This window comes from Ciconia boyciana, chromosome 2 (genome assembly GCF_034638445.1).
Source record: "Ciconia boyciana chromosome 2, ASM3463844v1, whole genome shotgun sequence".
NCBI classification, from domain to species: domain Eukaryota; kingdom Metazoa; phylum Chordata; class Aves; order Ciconiiformes; family Ciconiidae; genus Ciconia; species Ciconia boyciana.
In genome coordinates, this window is record NC_132935.1 from 156747321 (window position 1) to 156758439 (window position 11119).

Here is an 11119-nt window from a genome sequence, read left to right on the forward strand (position 1 = left end):
AGTGGTTGTGCCGTATAATTTTTTCCCTTCAATGGTGTCGTGGTTTAACCCCATCCAGCATCTGAGCCCCACACAGCCACTCACTCACTCCCCACCAGTGGGATGGGGCAGAGAATCAGAAGGGTAAAAGTGAGAAAACTCATGGGTTGAGATAAATACAGTTTAATAGTTAAAGCGAAAGCCACGCACACCAGCAAAGCAAAACAAGGAATTCATTCACTCCTTCCCATGGGCAGGCAGGTGTTCAGCCATCTCCAGGAAAGCAGGGCTCCATCACGCATAACGGCTACTTGGGAAGACAAACGCCATCACTCCGAATGTCCTGCCCTTCCTTCTTCTTCCCCCAGCTTTATATGCTGACCATGACGCCATATGGTATGGAATGTCCCTTTGGTCAGTTGGGGTCAGCTGTCCCAGCCGTGTCCCCTCCCAGCTTCTTGTGCAGCCCCAGCCTACTCGCTGGTGGGGTGGGGTGAGAAGCAGAAAAGGCCTTGACTCTGTGTAAGCACTGCTCAGCAATAATGAAAACATCTCTATATTATTGACTCTGTGTAAGCACTGCTCAGCAATAATGAAAACATCTCTATATTTCAGCACAAATCCAAAACATAGCCCCATACTACCTACTGTGAAGAAAACTAACTCTATCCCAGCCAAAACCAGCACAAATGGCCACCTTTCTCTGTGTTTGTGTGCTCAGTCCCATCTGGCTCTTGCAACTCCCTCCCAGGGCAGAGGGGACCACACTGGAAGGAGCAGAGGGAGCACGTCCCTCACCAACATTGCTCCCCATGATGCTGAGAGGCCCCAGGCAGGAGGCAGTGTCTCTGCCACAGCTGACCCTGCACAGCCCTCCACCTCTCCCTGGGCTCCTTCAGGGGCTTACCAAGCTCAGCATGTTTAAATGCAGCAATGGATGCCAGGTTCCCACCAGCTCCCATCTCCTACCATTCTGCCTGAGATCAGCAGATGCTTATGGTGTGCAAGAAGGGGCACTTTGGAAAGGACGGGTTTTGATCTCTCTTCTTTAATCTCCTCCTCTCTGAACAGCCCATATCAGTACTTCTCCCTCTCTGCAAAAGTTCTTTGAAACCATTCAGCGGAAAATATAAAGGACATTTCTCTGTTGCCGTCCACCCAGCAGCAATGAAAGCAGTGCCCATCAAGCTGTGCAAACCATGAGCTGTTGCTGGAGCTGCTACAGGCAGCAGTTCCAGCGGGAGCTGTTATTTGGAAACAGAGATCCAGCCCTGGCACTGGCCTGTGCCGGGGTGGCCATGCCAGGCAGCCCCTGCCCACCAGCACGGTCCCCACCTGCTTGCTCTGCACAGTGGCTTTCGTTGTCCAGGTTTGCAGGCTAGTGGCCCACACAGCAAATCAGTAGAGAGGGACTTAACAGCTGGATCCAGACACATCATCCAATGCCCACGTTTTCCAAAATATTCAAATTGCTTCAGGTCACTCTGTCTTTTCCAGCCTTGGAAGCTCCCAGTGTTGATTCTTTGCTCCCAAAAGCACTAATGAGCAGGGCAAGGCAGAGCTCACTTGGTTGCATTTATCCTGTGCTGGAAAATAAACCAACCACTTTCTTTATTCCTCTTATTTCCTTGCAAAGACTAATCCTTCCCTGGTTTCAGGTACAAGAAATGAGAAAGCTACAGGAGTCATGGAAAGGTTGAACTACATTAAATGGCTAAGAAGAGACAGGAATTTACCTGATTAAAAATAACTATCTCTCATGTACATACCCACACTGACCTTGCAGCCTTGATCTGCATTTAGAGCCAAGGTAGATCTCACCCATACAATCAGTCATAGAATCATAGAATCACAGAATCACAGAATCATAGAATCATGGAATAGTTTGGGTTGGAAGGGACCTTTACAGGTCATCTAGTCCAGTCCCCCTGCAATGAGAAGGGACATCTTCAACTAGATCAGGTTGCTTAGAGCCCCATCCAACCTGACCTTGAATGCTTCCAGGGATGGGGCATCTACCACCTCTCTGGGCAACCTGTGCCAGTGTTTCACCACCCTCATTGTAAAAAATTTCTTCCTTATAGCTAGTCTGAATCCACCCTCTTTCAGTTTAAAACCATTACCCCTTGTCCTATCAAAACAGGCCCTATTAAAAAGTTTGTCCACATCTTTCTTATAAGCCCCCTTTAAGTGCTGAAAGGCTGCAATAAGGTCTCCCTGGAGCCTTCTCTTCTCCAGGCTGAACAACCCCAACTCTTCCAGCCTTTCTTCACAGGAGAGGTGTTTCATCCCTCTGATCATTTTTGTGGCCCTCCTCTGGACCTGCTCCAACAGCTCCATGTCTTTCCATGTAGGCAGTGCACTCCAGTATGTGATTCAGATGTCCAAAACCGGCCATGTGAATGACACAAAGGTCATGCAGTCACACCAGGTGACTGAAAACATCTTCATTGTAGCTATCTAAAATTAAATAAGACACATTCCACTTAAAGATATCCAAAATATTGCCATTAGGACACTAACTAGCTCTTGAAGAGATTGTTGCATCCATACAGGGATCTGTATGGAATCTTGCAGGCAGTCACAAGGTGGGGAGAAAGAGTTTTCTGTGTAGCTTTGTGATGTCTACAAGATCATTATTAACTTGGATCTAATAAACTCTCTGTGATGATGAAATGTATGTTTTGTATTTTCTTATCCCCTGTTTGTACCCTCTACAATCCAGAGTTCCTGTCACAGCAAAGGCCCCAGCAGTTCATAGCAGATAAATACTCTGGACCGTGGAAGGCTCACCTGGAGGAACTCATGGCAAAAGCACTTTTCTGCTTAGTTCCTTTTAAAGACCAGTTATCCCATTAAAGCCTTTCTGAAAGATTTCACTCAGCAACCATACCACTGCTGTCAATACCACACGCTACAATCTAATGGCTTTCCTTAGGCTAACAAAAAGTTTGCCTGCAAGGTGGAAAAAGATCTATAGGAATTGCTAAATTATGTCTCTCTAAGGTACTCGGACTGGTAACATTTAATTGATGGTGACAACAGCATGTATAGTGCACAATGTCAGCATGTTCACTCAAGGAGGTTTCATGTGCCACAATGACCCACCACATGTTAGCAGCCTCTGAAGGTTTTGAGCGCTGGATGTTACTGGTGTCCTTCTTTCCTGCCAGGGGTTAGCCACGCTGATGCTCGGCAGCCCGGAAAATCTCCCAGCTTCAGTGTGAACTGGATTGTGGGGAACACCGACCTGGAGGTTATCAATGCCACAACAGGGAAGAGGACCTGTGGGAGTCCCTCACGGCTCTGCAAGCACATGTTCTTCACTCGGTGGGCAAAGCTTCATGGCAAGGTAGGTCTGGAGCACTGACAGGACACTGCCACCAGCCCTAGGTGGGCTAGTCCTTACCCTGGAGTTAGCCCTGTTTTAGCAATCTCATGATGAAGCTGCAGCCTCCACAGGTGTCCTGTGTCCCTCCTGGTAGGACCTGGGAGAGCATCAGGAGCCAAGAGCCTGTGGGGTCAGCTATGGGAGCTAAGAGTCCAGAGAAAGCCAAGGGCAGAAACCCAGGTGGATTTGGAGGGGAGATGGGTGTTCTGGCTGTCCTTGGCAATGGAGCCATGCTCAGATGAGCAGTCAAAAGCCGAGAGTGTTAAGTGTCCATACAAGCACAACTGGGTAATTTCTTATGCATCTCACCCAAGTATCCCTTTGATTCTAAGGGCAGTATTCAACTCACTAAGTCTTAGAGGCCTGAGGGAAGTATTTCTCATTGCCTTGGAGGCATCTACCTCACTTCATTGTTCCACAGGGGTTTAGACTCCCAACATAAACCGCTCCCAATCTCACCCAAGTTAGCTGACTGAAGCAGGTGCTATGGATTGCCCACTCCCCTCCTCTTCCCGACTCTCCCAGATGTGCTGATAAATCCATACAATGATACAGCTGCTCCTTACAGGGTGAGTGGCCAGGTGCTGAAGGCTCTCCGATTTCTTTACACTCAGCAGCAGTACAATTTAATGGCATTAAACTACAGGTTGTACTTAATTAAAATGGTCACCACCCTTTGACAGCCCTGCTTTCTCTAGGGAAGATGGCCATGGACTCCTCTTATTTGAAACGGCACGGAAATCAACGCCCTCACACTTCACTTTACTTCCCACAGACATGAGACAGTGGCAGGACAGATGGATGGCCAAAAACTACAGGGTGGAACATAGTGATGTAGGACATATAGGAAGAAGCTTGATGTGGAATAAGGAAATTTTCTTCTCATTATTCCTGGTTCTGGAGTCACCATTTCTCCTCTTGCCTAACCCTTCAAGGACGTGCTGGGGGAGAGAAGGGCACAGATACCAAGGTGGTGAGCCTGACCCCACCACTTCCAGGAGGAACAGCAGGGAAAATGCAAAGTGTCTCTTCAGCCCACCTACTTTCACTGCTAGAACATTAATTTGCTATAAGGAGGCTTGTCAAGAATTGTCCTGCAGTCCATGTAGAGTGGGAAAAGACAAGGACGAGAAAAAATTATTTTATTAAGTGACAAAACCTTTTTACTATTGGGAAATGAGTGGAAAAGAACAAGGCGGAGTGCTAGCAGGGAAGTCTGGAGCCACTTCCATCAACAAAGTCATTCGGGAAGGCAAAGGGACACACAGGGTGGGGAGGTATGAGGACAAGCCCAGAGGGGTTGTTCTGCTCTGCAGGAGACCCCAGGGAAGGAGGCTGGTGGGACTCATCCCAGCCCAGGCAGTGGCATGACCTGTTCAAGCAGGGACCCTGAGCCTGGGGGGAGCAGAAGGGACGAGCCTGGGCTTCATGCCCAGGGCTCAGTCACTGTTCCATGGCACAGGTCCCAACCTTTTTCTTGCACAGCAGAAATAGGCATGGGAAGGGGGGTGAGAAGCACTCCTGCTGCCCCCAAAAAGGAGGGATCCTCATGGGAAAACGCCCTGGAACAAGTTGGGCCCCGGAGCAGGCTATGGCCAGGACTATGGCTGGGAGAGCTGGACCGCACCTGGCTGGCACCGGGGATGGCACTGGGGTGAACAGGAGGGAGTAACTCATGGCTGAGCAGGGCACTTTGCTTTTGACAAAATGAAGCGTTTCATGTCATCGGCATCCACCTCCAGGTAACAGAGGGGCAGCTGGAGGGGACCCACCGCCGGCCAGGCCAGCTTGTGGCCCATTGGTGCCCGGGCCAGCAGCATGACCCTCCCTTGCCGGCTGGGCCAATACACACCGTGGTATGCTGGCACCAGCCGGACCGGAGCAGCTCATTTCAGGCTGTGCTTTCGCCTTTTCCTTTAATCTGTCTTTCAGCATGTCTCCTTTTTAGAGGGAAGGAAAACAGTGTTGTTTGGTCTCCAAGGTCATGTTGTGAGGGTGCTTTCTCCTACAGGGTGCTATTTCCCTGGCTTGTAAGCATTGGACTTTCACCCGTCTGCTTGCTCTAAGGCATTTTCCAGACTTCAGTTTCTTTCCTATATTGTCAAAGCCTCACTGCTGGTTCTGCACTGTTAAGACTTGGGCAGGTCAGAGGAGTTCGTTTATTTAGTCCCTACGCAAAGCGAAGGGTGCTTGCTCCCACGTGTGTGCTCCAGGTGACGAGGGGCAGTGGACGCATTGCTGTCTCCCGAGGCAGCTCCCGGCGGGTGGCTCCTGTGTCCCGGCAGAGCGCTTGATTTTCCTGCACCAGCATGAATCTTGACGCCTGATTTCTGCCCTGTCCTGGGCAGGTTTCACAGCATCTCTTACGATAACACATTAAAGAGGGAAAAGGGGAGAGTGTGGGAGGGGACCCTCCTTCTTGTGTCTCTTGGCATTACTTGGAAGCACTGAGCTGCTCCGCTTCCTGGGCTAAACTGAGCACATTCTTTAAAGATCCCCAGAAAGGATTTTTTCCCTTTTTTTCCCTAAAAATCATCTTAACTGAGAAGTAGGATTTTGCCTTTGTAAAACACACCAAGATTTGCTACTGTCTATGCCCACTCCAAGGCAAAGCTGTTTACCCCATTCTTCTTTGCAATGGCTCAAAACCATGTCACAGGCATTAATTGCTTCCCTGCTTTTTTGTTGTTAAACCAAAAGCAAACACACAAAGCACAGTGATCGTTTGTTTGTTGCTTATGAAATGTAGACAGGACGATTATACAGCTACTGAAGCCTCCTGTCTCTTTTGGCTCGTTGGTTGATTTCTTTTTATTATTATTTTATTTTTTTCCCCTTCTCTGATTTTTGTTCTGCAGCTGAGCACACGAATACCAAGCCATGGAGACATGCCATCAGTGTACAGCGAGGCAAAGCTGGTGGCTCAGACGTACCAGTCTGTCAAGCAGCAGCTGTTTAAAGCGTTTCAGAAAGCCGGTCTGGGCACCTGGGTAAAGAAACCCCCAGAGCAAGATCAGTTCCTACTAACTGTATAAATCACTTGACACCTTTGCTACATGACCGGATCAAATCAGCTGGAGAGAAGGCTAGGCAGGATGCGTGAGCCGAGAGCATCAAAGCAGTTTGAGATTTAATAGCAACCTTCATGGGAATATTTGCTTTTAATTCTGTATTGGAAATACGTAAATAGAAATGTGTCTGATGCACTGAACTTGACTTTAGAAAACTGCTTTTCCATGATCCCTTCCCAAGAATGCACTTGCCCAAATTATAATGCCACCCCCACAAAGATTCTGCTTTTCACTGTTTATTGCTCTTAGTTATTATTGATTTGAGGCGTTAGCAGGCCACCTGTCTGATCCAAAATAGAGTTTGTTTTCCCTCACACAATCAGTGCAAGAGTCACCACTGAATAATGGAAAATAGTGAGCAAAGACGGAAGCACCCCAGGCACACGGCATGACAGCAGGTCTCAGAGCATCCATAATCATCCATGTCTAACCTCTATGCAAAAAACATCCTGTTAGCTGCCTAAATGTGTGAGAAAGAATTTGGACCTCAAAGATAAGCAACATTTTTAAACTCCATTTTCCACTGCTGGCTCTGAGCACAAAGCCGGCCGTTAGGATTCCCTTGGTTTTTACACTTGCTCCCTCCAACGCCTTGGACAAACCACTTCCCACCAAATCTTCAAATCTGGCCACAAGTTTTACACACTGCAAATTTTAATTATCCAGGCCCAGTTCATCACCCGTGCCCTTTAGACACCAGCCGGGATGCAGATGCTCTTCAAGAGGGCAATTCAAACCTGCGCTGCCCGTGGAGGTGCGCCGCTCTGCAGGGGCTGCCGGTGAAGACCAGCTCTGAAGCTTCAGCTAGCTGCCTAAAATCAGACAGGCTGAAGCCAGGACCCAGAGCCTCAGATTTCAAAGCTTGCGAGGATCCACGGCTCTAAATTAAGTGGGTGTGAGCTCAGGATGCTCCGTACATCTGAAAAATCGGTGGGTTGGCTAGCCATGACTAAGACATCCCAAACTAGAAAGCATATTTGATGCTTGGCTCTTTCCTGCCTCAGTTTCTCCATCTATCAAATGGGGATAATAATACTTACCTGCTTCACATCTAAGGAACTTGGCAGGAACAAAGTGCTCTGGTCATATGCAACAGTGTAAGCCAGATTCTGTCACTCTTGCAGTGAGTTTTACCTCCCCACGTCGTCCAATTGACATAAGTGCAGCAGATGCAACTACAGGCTTACTCAATGTAAGAGCTTTCAGATTCTAGCTCTGTGTAAATGCCAAGTATTGGTATTATTATTATTCATGTTCATCTGCAGTTTGAAAAGCAGGTGGGGTTTTTTCAGTTAGGAGGTGAGTAGCACCCAACAGTTAAATATTTTCTTCATAACTGTGGCTGGGTCTGATATAACCTCATCTTTGAACCATCCCAAACTTCATCAGAATGCAGAAGATAGATAGATATAGTGATGGGAGAACTGAGCTTTGATAGTCCCACTGCAGAACCAACCTTCAAATGCCCTGTATATTTCTTTCAGGTTTTGGTTTTTTAAATGACAGGATTTGCGGGTATATAACTACTGTTTTCTTTTTATTCCTGTGATTCTCTAAATCTGTATATAACATGCTGCTACTGATTTGTGATAATTGTCTTGGTATTTTCTCAGAACTGTCAAGCTGAGTTACTTTTCAAACAACACAAGGCTCATATTTTTCCATGTAATTTCCTTTACACGGGAAACTGTTCCTATCAATAAAGATAGATGCTCTTTGTATAGGGTTTATCATGTTTGGAGAGCCATATACAGTAAATACATTGTTTATTGATGCCCACAATAGAATAGCTACAGTATTTTGATGAGATTTTATTTTTAGATTATAAACTGCAAGATGTATCTATAGTGTCTTGTATAAAAACAATTGTGATAAACTAGAATTTTTAAATTAGATAAAACAAAGCTCTCCCCTTCCAGAAACCTTTTCAGCAAAATAATACATTCCATATTAACTACCAAAAATATTTTAAAAAAAAATCCTTAGAGTAGAAATAGTTTAAAAAAAAAAACAAAACAACAAAACAAAACCTGAGACATTTCAATAACGGAAGCATTTTGTGGTAACCACTTTTTCAATACTTTGACCACTTTGTCAGCTCTTCTGATTAACGTTCAGAATATGGTGGCACCTTCTGGAGCTTCCCGGTACCTCCACACGGTCCCATCCTCTAACACAGCTGTCACTGGTACAGACCTCCAGTGTGTTCTGGGCAGCAAAGGTGCCCAGAGGGGCAGCGGGTGGGTGGGGATCAGGCCCACGACTGGAGGTGCGGAAGAAGCTGTGAGTGACAGTGGCAGTGGTGGTCCCAGGGGCTCCATCTGCTCCCACCGAGGGAGAGAAACCACAGGGCAACCAGAGAGGAGGACGAGGTTTCTCATGCAGACATCCAGAGGGCAGGGGGAAGCAGCGTCTTCTACTTTTCCGCTCCAAGTTAGTCTTTACCTAGCACACAAGAGACCTCAAGGCTCCTCCTTACATCTCCCTGCCCTCATCCACCCTCCTCTAGCCCTGGCATGACATCGGCTCAACTAATGCATATAGCTCCACAGGCTGGTGTTGCAGCTACTGTGACAAAACACCATGCCTGATTATTTTTAAGGACAAAAAGAAAAGTGTGGTGGGATTGAATTATCCTTTGTTGCAAGAGATACATAAATGCAATCCTGGATTCAGCTGCCAGAATGAATTTAGTAGTGGGGACCAAACTGAGTCCCCACTGCAAGTGGGCATCAGCGGATCTCATTGAAGGCAATGGAGTTGCACCTGCTTGCACTAGGGTGGAACATGACCTTAAATGTCTACTTCTTCTCATTACGTGCAGCGATAGAGTGTGATGGGACCACATCCCAGAAGCACACGACCTACACGCAGCATTGCCTGAAGCAAAGGAAAACTTGCTCAGTAGTAATTCTTTAGTGAAGATTCTGTACATAACACGCATGAGTGAATGGCAATACTGTACTAATGGATGTACATTTGTAATATTTGTAAAAAAAAGAAACAAAAAGACAACAAAAGAAAATAAATCTGAATTTACATATGTGAATTTGCTGCTAAGTTCTGTAAATTGCACTTCAGTGATACCTGATAAGTGAATGTTTCTGTTAAGTGAATAAAATGCCAAGTAAAATTGTTCTTTCACTGTTTGTTGATCATTTTTCACTGTGGCTTAGCAATCAATTTCAATGTGCTCCAAAATGCTAGTATGTATTTTTATACACACCTACGGTAGATTTACAGACAACACGTTCTTATTCAGTTTGGATTTGATGCATTGTAGGAATCACACACGTCTGGAGAGATGGATGTGCCCAGTCATGTAGAAGAAGCCATACAGGGACACAGTCTTATCCTGGAAGAAGAGTGAACTGGGTCCATCTCTAATTTGATCCTTCCAGGTTACTCTCAAAGGTCTTTCTTAATAAAAATTAAATATGTTTTTGCAAACTCAGACTGCATGGGACTTGCTGTATAAAGCTGCTTGAGAAAACTAAAGCGATGAACAAAAGGTCAGTACATCTTTGCAGATTTCTTCTTCGTTGGTAGAGTGGCCTTGGTTTATTCTTGCTTTAAACTATCAGTATTCAGCTACAGCAGACTAAAGTCACCCTGAGTCCAAACGACACCATCCACACAAAGGTTTAACATGCATTATTGTATGATCATCACTTGGTGCCTTGAGATGATTTCCCTCTTCCAGTCCTCAGAGAGATCACTGGTGTTACCAAAGCCTCCAAAGCCTTTCAGAAGCGCCCACTGTCAAAGTATATATACGCTAACAGTGACAATTGTCTAGAAAGAGATTTCCCTGTCCCCCTCCTTGTGAAGATTTGGTTCCAAGATGAAATTGAGCCCAACAGCTCACAGGGAGCCCCACCAGCTTGCTGGCCCCGCAGCTCTTTGCTTGCTCATGCTGAAGAAGTCAGTGCTGGACTCACACGGACTGTCCCATGGGTTTCATTCCCCAGCATAGCAGGGCAGAGGCTATGCATAGCTTTATTTTCAAGCTAAGACTTCGCTGCAGCTGCATTTCCTTAGCTTGGATCTATGTCATTAGGTATTTGGGTGAGATAAGGAGGAGGGGGGAGAAGAAAGCATTTGCAGGGTGAAGTTGTCTGTGTGGAAAAAAAGTCACCGTGAGCTGACCCGATTCCGCCACCCACAGTGGATTTTTGCCTTGAGTAATAAAAGCAACAGATTCTCTGAATTTGTAAATCTCAAAGTGTATTTGCAGACATAAATTTTACTGCTTTAACTGGATATAGGTAAAGCAAACCCCATAGTCTCACCCTCACCACAGCCTCAGACACAGCAGTTACTTTCCTACCAGTAAAAATGGTCACGGCAGCTTTACACTGTCCTAAACAGAAAGAAGAGAAGTCACACCAGTAGAAAGGCAGCTTGTGCCACTATCCACCCTCCAGGTGATAAGCTTATCATTATTTTGGTGTAAAAAAATGTAAACACCCAAATTCTTAACTTGGCGAAAGCCGTGCATAGCATCAGCTTTCCTCGCAGAGGGGCTCTGGAGGGGACGAGCCGAGACCAGCCCCGGTACAGACGCAGGGAACAAGCAGAGCTCTGGCCATGAAGGGCAAAGGGGGGAGGTGAGGAGGTCCCTACGGGGCTTCCCAGCAGCCTGGCAGCCCCTCAGCCCACTCCTGGGCAGTTTGGC

General features: G+C 46.6%; 1 protein-coding gene across 3 annotated transcripts in view; it reads left to right on the top strand.

Moving 5' to 3' along the window:
- The window catches only part of ADARB2 (adenosine deaminase RNA specific B2 (inactive)), a 324992-nt gene extending 315433 nt beyond the window's left edge, over positions 1–9559 (top strand). For all 3 annotated transcript variants that reach the window (XM_072854663.1, XM_072854665.1, XM_072854666.1), the window contains exons 9-10: positions 3153–3331; positions 6229–9559. In XM_072854663.1, the coding sequence (XP_072710764.1) occupies positions 3153–3331; positions 6229–6405 (356 nt within the window). In that variant the 3' untranslated portion in view covers positions 6406–9559. The remainder of the gene's footprint in view (positions 1–3152; positions 3332–6228) is intronic.
- The last annotated feature ends 1560 nt before the right edge of the window (positions 9560–11119 follow it).